At 37.5% G+C, this 20,887-nt stretch overlaps 1 protein-coding gene across 1 annotated transcript in view; it reads left to right on the forward strand.

Annotated features, from left to right (window-relative positions):
* The window catches only part of SLCO5A1 (solute carrier organic anion transporter family member 5A1), a 132,896-nt gene that overhangs the window by 51,318 nt on the left and 60,691 nt on the right, over positions 1–20,887 (forward strand). Inside the window, exon 3 of the mRNA XM_036109390.2 lies at positions 4,057–4,274. Coding sequence (XP_035965283.1) covers positions 4,057–4,274 — 218 coding nt within the window. The remainder of the gene's footprint in view (positions 1–4,056; positions 4,275–20,887) is intronic.

The raw sequence follows: 20,887 nt of genomic DNA on the forward strand, positions 1-20,887 counted from the left end.
CCCTGCCGAGCAGGGAGCCCGATGCGGGACTCGATCCTGGGACTCCAGGATCATGACCTGAGCTGAAGGCAGTCGCTTAACCAACTGAGCCACCCAGGTGCCCCTAGACATGTTCATTTTATAACAAAGAGAATAGTTGAGTATTAGAAATTAGTTTCCACTAATTACTTTAGAAGGAGTTTCTAAGAGTTTCTTAGATAACTTGTGTTATCTCTGCATTTCATTATAAGATAATCTCATAACTGTGAAGTACATGGGAATAATGCTTAACGCTGTCTATTTTCAAAGCAGTTAAGAAATATTAATCAAGTTATATAACGCTTATTTTCATAAGTAATGCTCTTTGAAGATGGATGTGCTAAGATTTAGATGAATCTGGGCTGGTAGAATTTTCAAATCGTAAAAAAGGAAGTTCCCTTGTCAGCATTAGGGGAATAACACAGGAATTTTAAGTTCTTGACCACTAGTGAAATTTTTGGCCTCAACCACTCTTTTCTTTGCAGTTCTGAAGTAAATAAGAGTAAGGATTTTTTTATTCTCAGAAAAGAAGATTAGACAAGACAATAGAAAAGACAATATGTATATGAACATTCACTGTACATTCTGTGTTCTATATAGGTGTCCATGAAAAGAGCATGGCAATAAGGGAACATCTAGAGGGAGGGAGAAAGGGGAGGAGGACCAACTTGGGGGCAGGGAGAAGGAAGGAGACAGGAGCTTTAGGCTTACAAGTACTTTATGCTGACTTTTAAAAGTTTTCTAGACATCGATCTAATTGGTAGCAAAGTAGGGTAATTAAGAGTACAGACCCCAAAGCCATACTGTCCAGGGTTTAAATCTCTGTCTGCCACCTAATAGCTGTGTGACCCTGGGGGAAGTTACTTAACTTCTCTGTGCCTCAGTTGTTGGTTTTAAAAGAATCTATAAAATGGAAGTAATTACACTATCTACTTCATAGGGTTGTTGTGAGGAATAAATGAGTCTATATATCTGGGGCTTTAAATAGTTCTTGCTATCTAGTATGTGTTAGCTATTATTAAGTCCTTTGAATTTAATCTATGTTCAGGAACTTTTATCTGTTTTAATGGTCCAATATTAAAAATTGAATTTTATTTATTGAGTAGCTCTGTTTGTAACAGACTTCTACCTTGACCAAAGACACAGTTATTTGATACAATGCTATTTAATCCAATGCCTAGCAGTAATGATGGATTTTTCAATAAACATGTGCTGAAAGATTGAAGAAAGGAATGAAGAAATGAATAATGCTAATGTTTATTGGGTGCTTACTGTGTGTCGAGCATTCTACTAAGAGCTTCACAAACATTTTTGTTTGAACTTCATATGTTTAAGCCTACATATATAACAACCATATGTACTCACTAATATTATGCCCATTTTACAGATGAGGAAATTGATGCCCTGTGATTTGAATAACTTGCCCAAAGCCTCAGAGGCAGTGAGAGCTGGGATAAAAAACTGAGAACAGGGCAAAGCTCTTAGTCAATATACTTAACTGGCCGTACTTTATGAATAATCTCTGAGGGGTGGTTTGTAAAAGGGACTTAGGGACCCTGGTTTTTCAATTTTAGCTCTTACTGATGGGTCTTTTCCTAACATATAACTCACACTTTCTTTTCTTTCTTTCTTTCTTTTTTTTAAAGATTTTATTTATTTATTTAAGAGAGAGCGAGAGAGAGCTCACAAGAGTGGGGGCGGGGGCAGGGCAGAGGGAGAAGCAGACTCCCCGCTGAGTGGGGAGCCCGACGCGGGACTTGATCCCAGGACCCGGGGACCATGACCTGAGCTGAAGGCAGAAGCTTAACCGACTGAGCCACCCAGGCACCCCTACTATGCACTTTTCTGCCTTCCTCAGCTTCTCTCGGGGTCTTTTTTGGCCTCATCATTATATCATGCATTTTGTCAATGCTACTGAAGACCACTGAAGAATGTGGGCCAGTTTGCTCAGCTTTGAAAAACCCCTAAACTTTTATACTATTTTTAAATTATTTTTGTTTATTTGCTATAATTCTTCCCCTCCTTCTGTTATTTGCTCTTACTCTGGACTACTGTAAGTGTATCTTTAATGTTTGCATATAATTTTAAGTCGATCGCTCTGAGTGGAGGTGTGGGGAGGACCTGAGTACAGATCTACAAAAAAACCAAAACAAAACTAGCTACCATGAAGTGATTGTTGATTTGGGGGCAGGCATTTTTTCAGGTCCATTATATACATTGTCTTATTAATTTTGATGACTCCAAAAAGCAGTTAGCATTATTCCCCTTTCAGATGAGAAGGTTGGTTTGGGAAAGTGAAATAATTTCCCCAGGATCTTAGAGCCAGTAGGTCATAAAGAAAGACAAAAAAAACACATTTGTCTGAAACCACAGCTCAAGAACTGTCCCTTATATTGCACTGTTTGTCCTGTTCTGCTTTTGGAACTGAAGGAGTCCAAGGGGCTTGAAGGCAGAATTGTAGAAAGAGATTCAAAGGTGGCAGATAAGCAGGGGCAGTTTATTAGTAAAGGCCTCATAAGCAGCCAGGTACTACAGGGGCCAGATATGATCATAGCTACGTTCTCTGCAGACATTTAAAGGATTTTTTTTTTTTTAAATCTATCTCATTCAGTTTATTTATTCAGGAAATTTTTTGAGTATGTCAGTCACTGGGTTCTTGGTTATACTGAATAATTGAAATTGCTAGAAGTCTGCCCTGAGCAATCTTCTCAAAATAAAGCCTTTTTTTCCAATTGTTTAAAAATCTTTATTTGATATAACTCTAAGTATCTTTGAAAATAGCATACTGGATTATTAATAACTGGTTCATGGAATTATTCTGTCAGTGAAACTGTGACTTTTAACAGCTGATAACAGTACTTTAATAGAAGCACTATCTTTTTAAAAATGAATTTTCACTTTGCAATTGATCTGTATTCCTAATGGGTTGAATTCAACATTGATGCTTAGAATGCTGCTTGCGTTCAGGTTACAACTGATGCGAATGTGCTGAGACAGAGGACAGAGTCTGAGCATCAAGAATTTGCAAGCTTGAAGGACAGAGATTAGAGCTGAGGAGTCCTAGTAAGAAAGTGGCAACCCTGTTCTGTAGGATCAGGGGCCTCTACTTGCTAAGAAAGGATTGAAAGGGGACTGAGAGATTGCCCTTGAGGAATTATGCAGACAAGAAGCCCAAGGCCTTAACACATGGCTCTAATGCCAGACTAGAATTTGAGTACTATTCTCTATATTTGCTTCTTAGTCTCTGCCGCTTGGCAACCTCAGATGAGTTCAAAGACGGACTCTCAGTTCAACATAGCTCATGGTCTACTTCTCCTAGGAAGCTTTCTGACACACATTTCCTTTATCTGAGCTTTTATAGCATTCATAGTCTGAACCACATCATCTGACACTTAATTGTATACATGCTTGCATTTCTTGGAGATTGTTTCTTGTATTTTTAGCTCCCTTACCAGTAGGTTGTAAGTTCTTGAAGGCAACAATCAAATATAAATGTCTTTGGTGGCCCTCACGGTTAAGTGTTGTAAGGGCTAGCTAAGAGGGTCAATATATTCTTAAGTGCTTACAGAAAAATATTTGAATGCCATTAGCAATTTAAAATACATTCCACATGAGATATGAATGGTTTTCTTTTAAGAAAAATGTGTCTATTTTGGTCCATAAAGCATGCTATAGAGTCTATATTATTTTTCTATTATATTTATGAGTTATTTATTTATTTTATTTTTTATTTTTTGATTTATTATGAAATGCACATTATAGCAGAGCTAACAAATATTTCAATAAAATTCTAATCCAGTTGCTAATTATAATATTCATTATAATACTAGTATGATTATCAGGCAGATTTCTCATTTATAACATAGGGAGGAGCCCTATGTTTTCTTAGTTTGTCCAACTTCCTACTGCTTTACAATTGTTTTGCTTTACAGAAGTTTTCCCTGGAGAATTTTATTACCATGAACTTCTACTTTGCTAATTTGTTCTCATTCATAATGCAAGAGCCGTAAATGCTATTCACATTTCCCAATTTTTTAGGTGGAGTGGATTCCTCCTTTGTGCCGTTGCAATGTTTCTTGTGATATTCCCAATGTTTACTTTTCCAAAAAAGCTTCCTCCTCGACACAAGAAAAAGAAAAAGAAAAAATTTTCTGCTGATATTGTTAGTGATGATGACGTTATGAAGGAGAAGTCAAACAATAGTGAACAAGTGGACAGAAAAGTTTCTTCTTTGGGATTTGGAAAGAATGTCAGAGGTAAAGTATATCTTTTGAGTGAATACGTGCCCAACATTTTATTTTATTTTGTTTTGTTTTTATTTTTTTTTGCACACGGTTATTTTAGATCAGTGCTACTCAAAGTGTGGACCCAGGTCAGTTCTGCCCCAGCAACTGTTACTGGCCTGTGACAAGATAAGTACTGAAATTTTGAGTAAGCCTTGAGAAACTTTTAAAGAAATTTGACAGTAATTTTATGCCTATTGAATCTAATAATAATAATAATAATAAACTGGGCTTCCATTTTGTGCATTTAAAAAAACTCATTTTCTTATAATTCATTTTTAATATATTTTGCAAAAGTATCAGTACATGATAGACTGGAAATATTAATTTAAAAATGGTTCCTCATCACAGATTGTTTGAGAAGCACTGATGGAGATCCTAAAGATACAGATTTTAAATATGTCATTTACTGTAATGAGAGATGTCTGAGTTTTAAAATACTGCCTTCTATGATGAATGGTTTGTTTCAAGGGCATGGTGGGTTTGGTAGTGTGGCCACATCCTTACCCAAATATAAAACGTACCACTAGACAGCAATCTCATTCAACAGTGGCTCTGTCAGATGCTTGTAAGTGTTCATAGAGAAGAGTAGCCAAGAAATTGGCCTCTAAATGTCCAGATAGTTTCAGTGATGTGTACTTGTCTATTTTTTCATTTTCATTTGTCTTAAAAACAAGAACTTTATTAAAACTAGGTTAGGCATTCTCAAACCTAAACAATTTAATTTTAACCAGGCAATATTTGTTCAGTGTTCAGTGTATCTGTTGAGTAAATGCTACACTCCCATTAATTTCAGCCTATTTCCTAAATTCCCTGAATTGATTTTTTTTTGAAATTATGAAGCATAATATTTATCAAGTGCTTGCATCAGTCAAGGTCGTTTTAGGTAAAATTTACCTAGGCACATTATCATCTCACTTTGACTATATAAACACTGAAGCCAAAGAGGAAACTTTCAGGCCTAGAAAGAAGTTACTAATATATTATGGAACTGTCCCTGCAGCCAAAGAAAAATAATGGTTAGATTGGACTACTCTAAGACTATATTTGTTTAGAGCAAGTGAAGTCACTTTTCTTTGAAAATGTTCCTTCCCAATTAAGTTTTAGATCTGCTTCCCCTACTCGCCCTCCCCTACCCATTGTTTTGTGACAATGTATACTTTTGGAACTGCAAACATTACTTCTGCTATAATACCATCAAGGATTCCTTGGATGCTAGTGTGACCTGAGCTCTTACCACATGGACCACCATTTTTCTTGGATGTCTTATGGATCATAAAGTCTATTACCAAAGGAGTAATTTTTTTTTTTACAACTCGATTAAGAGCAAGATTGACATTAAAGAATTTACAATACAGGAGTAGACTTAGAGTCTTAATTTATGAAGAATATAAAGTAGACTCAAGGAGAGAAATACATACCTAGGTAAGCTAAAATTGTATACTTTATAGCTTAGGGGTAGATGGCTTGAATGTGAAATATATGCCTTGTTGGATAGTTGAGAAAAGGAAGAGAAGACTGATATCAAACACCAATCACAGATATGACCATAGATGGGAATGGCATTCCTTTGGAGGATAAAGTGTAGACAATGATGTTAATGCCCTGTCTACCTCTGGGACCTTACTGTCTTAGGGGCGGAGGCCTGCTGACCGCTGGTACCTGCCTGAAGGACTGTAGGTCTTCCTTGCCTGAAGGTCTCCTTTTGCCCGAAGGTTTTCTTTCTGGGCTGGGAAAGCTCTTGGCTCCTGCTCAAGGCTGGCATCAAGTGCCAAGGAATTAACACTCCCCCACCCCCACACACAACAGTGTTAACCACTGGCTGATGAACACCCTAGCTTCCCCATTTGATGGGTGAGACAGTTCTGAGTTCTATTTCTACATCCCTTGTAGGCTGCTTTTGCTTGCTGTGCATCACGTTCGCACTCCCTGAGCAGCGTTTTCTGAGCCTCCCAGATAAACTGCGTGGACTTGAATCTTTGACTCAGGACCTACTTCTGGGGGGAAGCACACTTAGGCATGCGGGTTCAAAAGCTGTCATGGAATTTTAAGATTGTTTTTCCAAATTGAATCTATATACTATTTTATTGTATATCATCTTGTACTGCTAGGGATTTCTCTTCTCCATCTTTTCTATGCTCAATATGATAGATTAGGATATTTTCTTTTAAAGGAAAGAATAAGAGGAGTCTTTTAGCAGTGATGGGTAGTTGGTCTATAAAGTCTGTTTCCTTTCTGATTTTCCTGTCAGTGTTTCTGATATATTCTCAGCTTTATCATCTTATGCCTTCATTGTGATGACTGATCTCACTTCTGCCTCTAAATCTCCTGATTAGGACACAGAGCTGGTTCATTTTTTATTTTCACTTGCACTGAATTCTCTAGTTGTATCTAGACTGGACTTTCAAGAGCCACTTTCTCCTATTAGAAAAGAATCCTGTTTTAATGAGAGTCTATAGTGCAAATGTTTTGCTAAAAATGATTCAAATGATGTTGATGATGTAGAAATAATATTCAATTAGAATATTTAAAATTAATTCATATTTATCTTGCACTTATTGATTTCCTCCAGATTATATAATACCTATCACCTATAGGAAATGACAGTCTAATATTTAATCTGGTTTTCAAAAGGACAAATTAAATCTCTGGGAGTCATTCAACTGTTGATGTAATTTTTTATTATAAAACTGAGATTCATCATTAAGGCCTTGAAATAAAGAATGGTTGCTAAGATTTCATTTTGAATTAAATCTGAGTTTGATTCTCAGATTCTTTTTTCCTCTTTTTTTCATATTTGAAATTTGGATACCAGTATTAGCTTCTTCAGAGAGAAAGTGGCAGGATATCTAAGTTAATAACTCATACTTCCTTAAAAAAATGATTTGGGCCATACAAATCCACTCTCCGCCTCCACATTTTAATGATAGACATTGGGAAAATCTGACTCAGTGTTTCTAGATTCTTATTATAAATTATGCAAGAGTAAGACTGTTTTAAAACACCACAAAGGAGAAGGTAGAATTTTTAGTGTGTCTGAATCACCTTTCCATAAAGAGATTAGCATTGATCGCATCAGATCTTACCAATAAAAATAAACACTTAAAATATTTAACTGGATCACTTTTCCTGAGGTTTGAGGTCCAGCATTTTAAAAGTCTTCCAAATTTAGCTGGATATCTTCCTAAACAGAAAAGTTTTGGTGGCCGTTAATCATAAGAAACATTTTATTTTTGTATCCACTTTTAATCTTTTAGCTGCTTAGCATTATTAGTTAGCATAAAATATAACAGATTATTCTCTGTTAGACTTTTGTCTGTGTTAGACTGCAATATGTTTATAATCCTAACTGAATAAAATAGTTAACTCTGAGATGAGCAGGGAGCCCGTTGCAGGGCTCGATCCCAGGACCCCGGGATCGTAACTTGAGCCGAAGGCAAACACTTAACCAACTGAGCCACCCAGGTGCCCCTCTCCAAAGCATTGTATCTCCTGCCCTCCTCTATTTTTTTCCTTAGTATATCACTATCTAACATACCATATATTTTACTTATCTTATTGTTGTCTCCACAGTGAGAAAGTAAGCCCCATGAAGGCAAGGATATTGTGTCCACCATGTTCCCTGATGAATTTATACCACCTTATAGATAATCAATATTTGATGAATGAATTATTGAGGAAGGAGAGGTTGTGTCTATAGGATGTGGCAACTGATATGGGGATAATGGGGAGATAGGTATCAAAGATGGTTTCAGGATTTCAACCTCAGATAATGGGGGAAAGGAACTAGTTGAGAGGGACAGAAGGAATACATTCCAAATTTGAGTTGCCCAAGAACATCCAGAACTATTGCATGTGGCCTTTTGCTAAGTGTTTTAAAACTGGTATAGTGTGGAATATGTTGGGGTCAATCCTTGACTCAGCAAAGAGGGATCACCAAAGCCAGGTGCCCGGTCTGTGCTACCTTAGCTCTCTTGCATATTGTCTTTGCTCCCTTGCTGAATTACAGTTTGGTTTTATGTTTGCAGCTTTTATTGAGCTGTTGCTTGAATTCCCCATATTTGCTGTAGGAACATGCTCACTGCCCTTTATATAAAATCCTATTTTGTGAGAACAGTGGTTCTCAAACTTCGGCCACCTAGGAAGCACCACAAGGGCTTCTTAAAACCCAGAGTGCTGGGCCCTGGCCCATAGGGTTCAAGTGCGGAGGCCTGGGGTGTGGCCTGAGTATTTGCATTTTTATTTTTAATTTTATTTATCTATTTATTTAATTTTAGAGGGGGGGAGGGGCAGAGGGCAAGAGAGAATCCTAAGCAGGCTCCAGGCCCTGCGGCGGGGCCTGAAGCAGGACTTGATCTCACAACCCTGGGATCATGACCTGAACCGAAATCAAGAGTTGGATACTTAACTGACTGCGCCACCCAGGTGCCCTTTTTAAATTGAAATTTTAATTAATTAGTTTTATTTATTTAAAAATTTTTTTTTGTATTTGCATTTTTAAAAAGCTTCTCAGGTGATACTGATGCTGGCAATTCAGGGACAACACTGCGAGAACCACTGCTCTAGAACTTAGAGAAGAAAAGCAATTTGATTGTTTCTGCTAATGATGATTATACAACTTTTTGCTTTGGTGGCCAAGAAACTGAGTCAAATTTGAAGCCCGGCAAGGATTCTTACAGACATACCTCATTATTTGTTTCTGGTTTGATGTCGTGCTGTGTTTACATCTTCTCTGGCTCTGGTTCTTCATTTCATTCTTCTATTACATTTATTTTGTTGTACGCATGTTATCTTGTGGGAAGCTGAACCTTTAGATTTGGACCTATAGCTTAGGAGGTAAATGCTAACACGCCTGGCAAAGAATTCCTGAAAAAGAAAGCACTTTCTTTATATTCAGTGCAAACTGAGGGGTTACTCATCAACTCATCGGCATAGTATCTACTTAGAAAGCTATGTAGGAAAATACTCATTGGTGCTAGTTTTAAACAAGCAGAATAGTACTTGGCCAGCAACCACGAATGATGTATTTTGGGCTTTGACAACTGCTGTTTCTGTCCCCTGCCTGTAGGTAAGTTGCTCAGGAGCTTCATGTGCTGGCCCAGAGGTGACTGTGATGTGCAAGATCACCTAGTTCCTTCTGCTCTTTTACTGGCAAGCAGGGAATGCCATTTACCAGTGTGTTCTGGAGGGGAGAGAAAAATTGCAACACTTTTATGGAGACTTGTGAGCAGGGAACACAGGGGTGGTCATTAGTTTCTAAGAGAATGAACAGATAATGGGGACACTTGGGCTGTTTGTTGGCCATGTTACATATGAGCGCGACGTTGGTTTTGCTTTTACAGAAAGTTGTGACTAAAAATTATTTGATGCTCCTGGATAACAGGGGTCAAAAAATTGCATTTGCTTTGTGCCCATGAAATATGCAGGATGGTGCAAGACTTCCAGGCCATACAGGAAGTTCCTGGAATTTTCACTGCATGGGGATGGTATGTTTCCATCAGCTTTTTGATGTACCAGAAGGCTTTGAAGTATACAAATAAGAACAAAAATATTAGGGGTGGAAGGACAAATTAAATACTTTTAGAAAGTAGTTACAAAAGAAGGGAATCAAGGAATTTTGTGGAAAGGTGTTAAGAGAAGTGGCTCTATAATTTGTACCCACAAATTTTAGTTTATGGAGGTGACTGAATCATGACATGCAGAGGTCAATGCCATTGAAAGAAGGATTTATTACTTGCATTTCACAAGAGAAGGGGGCACATCGGGCTGCAAGGGAAGCACCAGGCTTTGGTCAGGAAACAAAAGACAAGAGTGAGGGGAAAGCCAAGGTCAGACCCCTGAAGGGGTTCCCATAGGAAAGAAAAGGCAGGGCAGAGTCAACAGCTTACAACTGGCTGGTCTGTGTCATTTCAGTGGGCTTTGGGCTGTGGAGTGGCCTGGTTGTGTGGTACCCGACCCTGGGTGATGTAGGATGGGGACAATACTGGCTGGGTGTGTGAGAGCACGGTAAGGAGGTGGTTGAGACTATATACTCAGGACTGGATAGTTTGCATGTAAAAGTTGTGCTCCCAGCCGACCCTTGCTATCTCTAAGACTTGGTAATCTAGTGTCTTCCCATCCAGCAAGATTTTTAAGATGTCAAAGCATTATAAAATACTGAAAAATTAAAAAATATGATTAATATAAAAGCTCTTATGTTACAGCCAAAGCATACACTCACCTGGCCTGACTCCCCTATTATTATCATATGGTGTTTTCTCCATCTTTCTTTACCATGTTCCTTCTCCCCACCTCCCAGGGGCCTTTCTGGAGCTCTCGAGGCTGAGGGTTTGGGTCCCGCCCATGTACTTTGAAAAGCACTCTATATTTTGGCACATATTGTTTTATTTTAAACTTAATAAATATCCCAACCTTTTATATAACAATGACCCCCACTCTGGTGTTGCCATTTTCGCTCTTGGTCACTTTGTGCCTACTGTAAATTCTATGCCTTGTTTGACTTAGTCCGTTTAAGCTGTCTAGATCTGCTTCTTCAATTGATACTTCCCTCAAATTTTACTTTCATTTAAGAAATCAGCATCATCTAAGATGTTTAGGAAAGGACTAGACTGTTCTCCCCAAATCCTTCCTTTTTTTTCTCCTCAAAGATTATTTATTTGAGAGAGGGAGGGGGTAGAGGGACAGGGAGAGAGAATCTTTAAGCAGACTCCACGCTGAGTGTGGAGCCTGACGCGGGGCTCGATCTCACGACCCTGAGATCATGACCTGAGGGAAAACCAAGAGTCTGATGCTTAACCAACTGCGCCCCCCAGGCACCCCCGCAAATCCTTCTTATTATTGAGATAGATTGCTGACAATATCTACCTTAAGAAAATGTCTCTCTTTCTTTCTTTGTTTCTTTTTCTCTTTCACAAATATCTTTTTTGAGCAACAGCTACAGGACAAAGAACTGGGAGGTAGAAAGGAAACTTGACATACTAAAATATAAGTCTTTAAATGGAGGTATGTACATTCTAAGAAAGGCTGAAGGAACAGGAGGAAGGAATTCCTAAATTAGCTGACTGAGTCAGGGAAGACTTGTCTTGGAAGATGACATATTGTTGCTTTCTTTTAAAATTGTGGAGTGTTTGGTTTGGTTTTTTAAAATATAAGAGTAATACATGTTCATCGCAGAAAACTTAGAAAGTACATAAAGATATAAAGGATAAAATAAAAGTGCATTCCAATATCATTCCTGAACATAAATGCTTACATTATTTTTATAACAAAAAGTATATTTTGAAACTAGATAGATGTGGTGGTTGCACACCATTGTGAATGTACTGAATGCCCCTGAATTTTTTGCTTTAAAATAATTTTATGTTATGTGAATTTTACCTCAATAAATTATTTTTGAAAAGGTATTTATTTTACTTGAATTTAGACATAAGGGAAATAAACTGAATAAGCTATAATCTTCAGATAAATCTTTTTTTTCCACAAGAAGTATTATGTCCAAAAATAGCTATGTCAGGAAAGTATTAACAGCGGTCAGTATGTTTGTTTGGTATTTAATGTTTATCATTTATATTTGGAAATAATGTTAGTTTCCAGGTACTAAAATTTAGTCAACAACTTGATAGAACAATTCATCTATTTTTTATAATAATAAAACCACCATTCCTCATCCCACCCCCAATTTAAATAAAAAAAAATAGATGTCAAAAGAACAAAATTGAAATCTATGTCTATTTCGTAAAGGTCCTTCAGAAGAACATAACAGAGAAAAGCTGGTGTGGAAGGATAATGTCAGCAAAAACAAACACCACAACACATCATAGGGAAGGAATGTTCCTGCAACCAAAAAAAGATCAGAAAATAAATAGAAGGCTTAAAAATATACCAAAACAAATTCACAGATAGATATTATCATTCATAATTGTGACTTTGAATCTTGAAGAGAATGTCAAATTATGCTATGGATTTTCCAGTAATACCAGTTAATACATACAAAATATTTAAAGTTTTGTTGCTTTAAGAGGCAATTGCCCAGTTATCTGAAAAATTCAAGCATTCCAAACACCTCTTTTCCCCAGATACACTGGATGAATGAAATATTGTATATTTCCTCCTTCTCTGGTTAGCATTTTATTGTTTCTTTGATGGAATTTTTAGTTTATAATCTGATCTAAATCCTTTTAGGATTCTTTAGCTCCAGGAAACCCTATTTTAAAAAGGATTATCTATTTGGTCCTTCACATTTTTCTGTGGTTTTGTTAAGTACACCACTACATGGACCGCCTTTATCTTAGGAGGAAGAAATTAGGCATCTTTAGAATAGATTTCATTTTCTCACAAGTATATGGATATTGTTTTAGTACAAATTGTTGCTGTGGTGTTATAATGAATGTTAATAAATAAATACATTCCAGATACATTTTTTGAGTGCCTACAAAATGCCAGATGTATGCTGGGAGCTGAAGATATACAGATTTACCAAAGTCCTGCTTTCATAGCATTTACACTCTCTTGAAAGAAACAAACAGGTAAACACACGCAGCTATTGAAGACTTGATGAGTAGCAGTATGAACAGCATGCCATGGGAGCACAGAGGAGAAGCACCTGGCTGAAGGGGCTGTCTCCTACAGATTCGATGGATGAGCTTGACATTTGCTAAGCAGACTTGCGGGGGAATACAGTAAATAGTAGAGACAAGAAAGACCACGGCCATGTAGGGAGCTTATGGTGGGAATCACAGAACTTCAGAACTGCAAGGGTGGACAGCAACCCTGTGTTGAGGGCCTTGCAAATGAGGCCAAGTTCTGGGCAGCTGGGCCTTCTTCCCATTTTCTTGGTCATTCTCTCTGTCAGCATGTCTTTTTCAAGTATATCATTATGTAAAAAAGTCTGTTTCCATAGTTTAAGACAACAAAAAGGCATGACAGTTGCTTTCAGTTTGTAAAGGACAGAAGCAAGTTGAAGCCCCCTGAGATACTGGGGTTTTAGCATAAGGCTCTCTTGTGAGCCCCCGGCAGCTTTGGGAATGTGTTCCTTGCTTCGGGACCCACAGCCACTCTGGATACTCAACTGCAGGCTGATGCTCAGTTCCTTTTCCTTACTTAAGTTCTCACTCAAATCTTCATACGCACAGCCTAATTCACTGTGTGTCAAGTGTCAACAGTAAGGGACACGATAAAGGGCTTGGCCAGTGTGTATTCCCATAGGGTGTCCCAGGCCTCTCATGGCTGCAGGGCTGCTTTCTGGAAGCACCTCTGAGTCCAGCCTCCTTTCCTGGTGCAATCAGCTAGTTTTGAGAAATCAGGTCACACGCTACAAACCTTGCTACGTCAGCATAAGGAGCCACTGAAAAGGTGACTTTCAGGGTGGCAGTGCCACACAGACCTCTCTCCAGGATGGGATTCATTTTACACCAGACTAAACGTATTACCAATGAGTTCCTCCCTTTGCCCACTTTAAAAGCTGACTTCCACCTTTCAGGTTCTATGAAACCCGGGCTTACTTAAAGCTTTACTCTTCCAAAAACTTTATTCTAAATCGATCCTTCAAGTTGTAGACTTATTTTATGAATGAGCATAAAACATTCCCACGTGCTGGAGCACGCTTGCCTGATGGGCAGAAACTTACCCATCTACCATCCCTGTTGTCTCCTCTTAAGCTGTGAGCCACGAGGCTTTGGAGAACGAGAAACTGATCTCTGCCCTTGCTGAGATCGTCGTTGATCAGCTTCCACAGGAACCCAGTCACACCGCACATCTCAGATTTTCTGAAACTTTGACTAAAGGTTTGCAAGGTCAAGCGGAGGGGGCAGGGGGACTACATCAAATTTATTGTAGCATAGCCCCGTTATGATGGGCATGCAACTCAACGTCTGGTCTGGTGCAGTCTGGGGTCACCTGCACTGCTGTGGATGTGCACATGGGAACGAGCAAGGGATCTGCCAGTGACAGCAACACTTCTTTTTTTTTAAGTTTTTAGTTAAATTCCAGCTAGCCAACATACAGTGCGATATTAATTTCACGCGTACAACCCAGTGATGCAACACTTACATACAACACCCGGTGCTCATCACAAGTGCTCTCCTTAAGTAACACTTCTTTTAAAAGTGATTTATATGTGTTGCCTATCTTCTATTACATTCTATTGAAGTTTGGTGCTTTGTATTGCATTCTTTTCCTACTTTACTAATGTTTAAGGCATTTCTGGTTTTAGTGTCAGTTTGCCCTTATTGAATTTGTAAGATGTTGTAGCATTAAATGATAAAAAAATGACAATCATTATCATTATTTTATCTCTCCTTCACCAGGCTTTTTACTGCATTTTTTATTTTACAATGACAGTTGTAAATGACACGAAGAAACTTACCTAGAATATATTCTGCAGCATAAATTTAGATATTTGACTGCCAATGTATGGATTTAGCTTAGATTTTTAAACTGTGTTTTTGAAATTATTTTGAATTTACATAAAAGCCACAGACAGTGCACAGAGCTCCTGTGTACCCTGTACTTCAGTTCTCCAGTTGTTAATGTTTCTGACCCACCTGAGAAGTTGCAGACATGATGCTCTGCTGCCCTACCCTCATTCAGTGTGGTTTCCTAGGTACAAGGACATTGTCCTACGTGACCACAGGGCAGCCATCAAAACCCGGAAATTAACATTGATCCAGTGCTACCTTCTAGACCACAAGCCCAATTCAAACTTCATCAGTGATTTCAACAATGCCCTTTATGTCCAAATTCAATTCACAGACCACATGTTGTATTTCGTTGGGGTGTATTTTAGTCTTCTTCAATCTGGATCAGTTTCTCATATTTCCTTATTTTTATGATCTTGATCTTTTTAAAAAGTGTAAGCTGATAACTTTATAGAATGTCCCTCAGTTTGGGTTTGACGATGTCGCCTCCTGGTTTATGCACTTGGCGGGCATACCACTGAAATGAGGCTATATTCCAGTGACTTGTAACAGAAGCTATATAACGCTAATATCCCTGTGAACTTTTATCTCTTGGAGAAGATTGTATCTACCAGGTTTCTGTACTCTGAAGTTAATAAATATATTGCAGTTCTAAATCCAAAGTAATTTATAAGTGTTTTATGGGGAAGTACTTTGAAGCCATGCAAATCCAGTTGATTCTCATTTGTGGGTAGTTGTGTTCTATAAAGTCACGTGAACATTGAGTTAACGAATACAGAAGCATTGCTCTAGGGAAAACACAGGATTGGATTACTGTCACAACATAATCATCAACCAGTCAGTACATAACCTTGTTTTATGTATGTTTCTGTTTGAAGACACTTTATTCAATATATATTGTTGATTCATTAACACTGAACCTACGGCCAACTAGCAGTATGACTCATGCCTGAAGGAAGTGTATCTAACACGTGTATTTTCTCTACATGGCACATCACAGCCTCTTAGGAAAGCTAGACAGCATTTCAGCACTATATCTGAGGGCCATTTGAAACAGGGAAATCACCAAAAACACAAAAATGCTAAAAATATGACAGTATCTTGTGAAAAGGACACTTGCTTGCAGCATGAAAGCTGACACAGGAAGACAGTGTGAGATGCCTCATGAAATCTTAGCCAAGAAAGTGTGTGTCCTACAACTTAAATTTTTTTGCCACTTGGTGCATGTCCTTGAATGGCTACCCCCTGTGAGTATTGATTTGGGGGTTACACATAAATTGTAGCGAGTGGGCAAATTTGAAAATATTAAATCTGTAAATAATGAGGATTGACTGTATCTTGTTTCTATTAAACTTTCACTTACCACTTTTAGCATCCATTGACCTTAAATTGCTTCATATTTGACTATTGGGATCCTTCAAACTGTTTTTGGTGTCCTTCTGACATGTCCCCATCATTCTCTGAGCACTTTACTTTCTTGTTTAACAAGATTTTCCAGGCTCATCTTGTATTTTCTCTGCCTCAGCTCTGAAGTTAGACATTTCTCCAAGGAGCTCTGGTTCCTTTGAGTGGAAAATGGCCTTTAGAAACCAAGCACCGGGTGCTAGGTGTGCTCATTGCTATTAGGGTGTTATAACTTCTAAACTGTGTAGTAGACAGAATTAGGAAATATGTGTATGTAAACACACTCACACATATCTATCATCTGTCATCTTTATCTATCCATCTATTGTCTATCATCATATCTATCAATCATATTCTATCTATCTGTCAGTCTGTCTATCTGTCCATCCATCCCATGACTTCATACCATTACCTTCAGTTCCAATCTGATATCTAACCTATCCCCTGTCCATATTTGTAACTCCCTTCTCTGGCCATTAGAAAGCTGACTGCCATTAGTTTCAATGGACTAACTTACTCACTCTTCTTGTATTTAAACCAGCTCTCAGCCCCACCTGCCAAAGACACAAGCCTGGATATCTGGCCCTTTGTTCCTGCAGGGCATGTATGCTGAAGGTTTAGCTCCAACAAAGGGAAGGAGGAAGGTGGAAGAAAGGAGGAAGCTAACTTAAAGTTGTTGAATTTCAACTTTTGCTAAATTCTTCTTAAATAACACCAGTTTTTTTGTTTTATTTATTTATGAAAGAGAAGACAAATATTACATATATTTTTGGTTAGCTTTGAAATTAGAGGGCTATTTACCACACCAAATGGGTATAAAGGAAAAATCAGTTTTCTGTAACTAGTATCTTTTTTTTTTTTTTAAAGATTTTATTTATTTATCTGAGAGAGAGAATGGGAGACAGAGAGCATGAGAGGGGGAGGATCAGAGGGAGAAGCAGACTCCCCGCTGAGCAGGAAGCCCGATGTGGGACTCAATCCCGGGACTCCAGGATCATGACCTGAGCCGAAGGCAGTTGCTTAACCAACTGAGCCACCCAGGCGCCCCTGTAACTAGTATCTTTTTTTTAAAAGTTTATTTATTTAAGTAATCTCTACCCAACGTGGGACTGGAACTCACGACCCTGAGATCAAAAGTTACATGCTCTTCCGCTCTTCTGACTGAGCCAGCCAGGCGCCCCTATAACTAGTATCTTTTAAAACATTCATGTGAGATATATGTTATCTTCTTGGATTAAAAAAATTTATTGTATAATTTCACCAGATGTTTTAGATTCAATAATATTTAGATTTAATATACCAAGTAAACTTAATTTGAATCTCCAAATGTTGATAGAAAATCTTCTAATTTTTAAATTTTATTTTATTTATTATTTTAATTTTTTTATGTTTTATATATTTTTTTAAGTAAGCTCCACACCCAACGTGGGGCTGAACTCATGACCCCAAGATTAAGAGTCCCATGCTTTATTGACTGAGCCAGCCAGGCACCCCTCTAATTTTTAAATTTTAGATCTTTTGATTTGCCTATTTACAAGAGAATATTGGGTAATTTTATGAAGTAGTTTAATTATTTTTTTTTCTGGTGTGTTTGTCCATGTTAAAAAATGAAGTATGCATCTTAATTTTTTTTAAATGTTCATTTAAACTTTAAATGATCAAATTAAGATATAGAACATTAAAATTAATTTACATTTTAAAATGATTAGCAAATAGTCTTGACTTCCTAAGTTTTAAATTCTGGTGTATAGGCCATAAATTATAGCTTTAATAACAAGTTTTGCTTAATTTTTATGAAATGATTTTATTATGTTGTAGCATAAGAGGATAACTGTTCTTTTCTTTTTAAGATTGATTTATTTATTTTAGAGAGCAAGAGAAAGAGCACACACTCAAGCAGGGGGAGGGGCAGAGGAGAGGGAGGAGAATCTCAAGCAGACTCCCCACTGAGCATGGAGCTCAATGTGGGGCTCAATCTCACAACCCTGAGGTCATGACCTGAGTCAAAATCAAGAGGCGAATGCTTAACTGCCTGAGCCACCCAGGCGCCCCAGGGGATAACCACTCTGATAACTGAGATGACTGTACCTGTCAGAACTAATGCAGCTTATCTTTTCCATGATACATTCCAAGATATGTAAAGATCACATAAACGTGGGTTAATTCACATTATAAACATGCAAAAATGCAAAGGAATATGCACAAGAATCTCCTTTTATTCCTCTTTCCCAATCTTATTCCAATTACAGAATTTATTGGTGTTGTATATATTGGGAAGTATATATATTCAACCACATATAAATACGTTGTTTTGGTTTGTTGGATTTTTACTTTGATATTACATATATGTATATGTATATATATTTACATACCCATGTATATGTATATTTCTGCAGCAGCTTGCTTTACTCATTTATAAAAATATTTCTTGGAGTTCCTTTTATGCCAGCACATATAGCTCTGTATCATTTTTAGCTACTGCATAGTATTTCATTATAGGGCTGTGCCATAATTTATTTAAACATTTTCTGTTTAGTCTTTTTCCTTAAATTTTTGCTATTATAAATAATGCTGAAATGAAGATACCTGGACATACATCTTGAAGCATATATATATGGCAAGTTCTGTAAAGTAAATGCAAAGACTTAAAGATGAGACTTTTATCTCTTCCTTGAGAGACAGCTGCGCTGGTCCTGAGCCCCCACCTCTGGCCTCTCCTCCTTTGGAGATCATTTCTCTTTCTTCCCCAGTCCAAAGGCCCTGGGAGTATCTGACCTGGTGACCTGACCCTTAAGCCCTTTTAGCTGCATCATTTCCTGTTTCATAATGAGGCTGGAAGATTAAATGTCCAGAATCATGTACCAGTTCCCCTGCTGTGGGTGTCTGCAATGCGGGTTCAGGGATGTGACAATTCAGAAGTGGGTTTCTCAGGGAAGTGCTGGTTGAATGAAGTAGAAACCATAATGTAGCACTGTACTGCAGATACTTTGCGCATTTAGTAGATTCTTGGGTTTTAGCAAAGAATAACATTGTTTTAATTAAAAAAATGTAAACAATTTATCTTAAGCAGTTTTTAGAACAGGAGTCATAGGTTGGGTTTTTCTTGTAAGGTTATTTGTGTCTGGATATGTTTTCTGTTACTTTATTAAATTTCCTCATCCTACTTGAAAAATTTTCAGCAACCCCAAATCTGTTTAATAAAGGGGGCGATTTCTAATCAGTCATCAGGTTTTTCTGTTTTTATTCTCTATTCAGTAGTCTTGAATATTGCTGAATGGCTATTTCCCGTTCATTTCAAAAACAGTTCAATCTTATTTTATTTTCCATCCCTTATTTATAACATTCATTTGTCATTTTTGTCATTTTGTAGACCTACCAAGAGCAGCTGTCAGGATCTTAAGCAACATGACATTCCTTTTTGTGAGTTTGTCATACACAGCTGAGAGTGCCATTGTAACCGCTTTCATTACCTTCATTCCCAAGTTCATCGAGTCACAGTTTGGTATCCCAGCTTCCAATGCCAGCATCTACACTGGTAAGGCACTGCCGTTAGAGCTCCTTGAAAACATGATCATTTTTGACCACTAACCTAAAATGCAATGAGTGAGGAGAAAGTTCATTCTAACATCAAAGTGTTGAGTAAATTCATTAACAGCTACCTGCCTCCCCTCACCCTCCACCCCCATTTTAGGAGGAGAAGGTCTTTGAATGTTTTCTTGTTGACTCAGATGGTGTTACTGTGTACCATTTTTTACCAACTGTCTTTTGGGAAGGGAGAACTTGGCATAATTATGTTTTTATGGTTCTCAGTTAAAAAGAATGAAATGGGCAATGGCATTCAAATTTAAATCTGAATATATCTTTTTATGGGTGGCGTGAGTCAAATTAAAAAAATGATTGAAAAAATTTTAAATGGATAATCTGAAATAGAGATGATCAGGTGCATGGTATCAGGATTTCCCCTTCAAGAATATAAACAGATTTTGATTGAATTACAAGAGATGCTTGACTTTATAAGGAAATCTATGAATTTTGTTTTAGAAGGTGTTCTATGTCTGGGAAAATGGTTTTTGGAGACGATGATATGGGTACCTATTGTATGTAGTACTCAAATCTTTTTTCATAATAAATTGAGGGGGAGACGAACCATGAGAGACTATGGACTCTGAGAAACAAACTGAGGGTTCTAGAGGGGAGGGGGGGCGGGGGCATGGGTTAGCCTGGTGATGGGTATTAAAGAGGGCACCTATTGAATGGAGCACTGGGTGTTATGCACAAACAATGAATCATGGAACACTACATCAAAAACTAATGATGTTTTGTATGGTAACTAACATAACATAATAAAATAAAATAAAAAAAAATAAAACTCACTATGACCATAAAAAAAAAAATTGGGTGTTTAGAAATGTGGGAACACTAATTCTCAGATATTGGGGGAATTTTCAGTGTATTATATCATAATATTTTGGATATATCTTTAGTGGTTTCAAAGATGGTCAAATGACTGTATCTGCCTAAGTCTTAATCTATTAATAAAATATTTAAATAGTAAAGTGGAGATTTATGATAACTTTTCTGATGACGCTGACTCCCACTTTATCCTCCACATCCACATTCAAGCTTAGTAGCTTGAATTATCTGAAAATTAACAAGCAAAGTTATATTATTATAGAAAGAGAAGTTGACTTGAAATATTTGGGTAATCACTTTGTTCTCTTCTTTCACTTTGCACATGAAAAGACATACATTTGGGTTGTGGGTCCA

The sequence above is a fragment of the Halichoerus grypus genome, chromosome 5 (assembly GCF_964656455.1).
Source record: "Halichoerus grypus chromosome 5, mHalGry1.hap1.1, whole genome shotgun sequence".
NCBI classification, from domain to species: Eukaryota; Metazoa; Chordata; class Mammalia; order Carnivora; family Phocidae; genus Halichoerus; species Halichoerus grypus.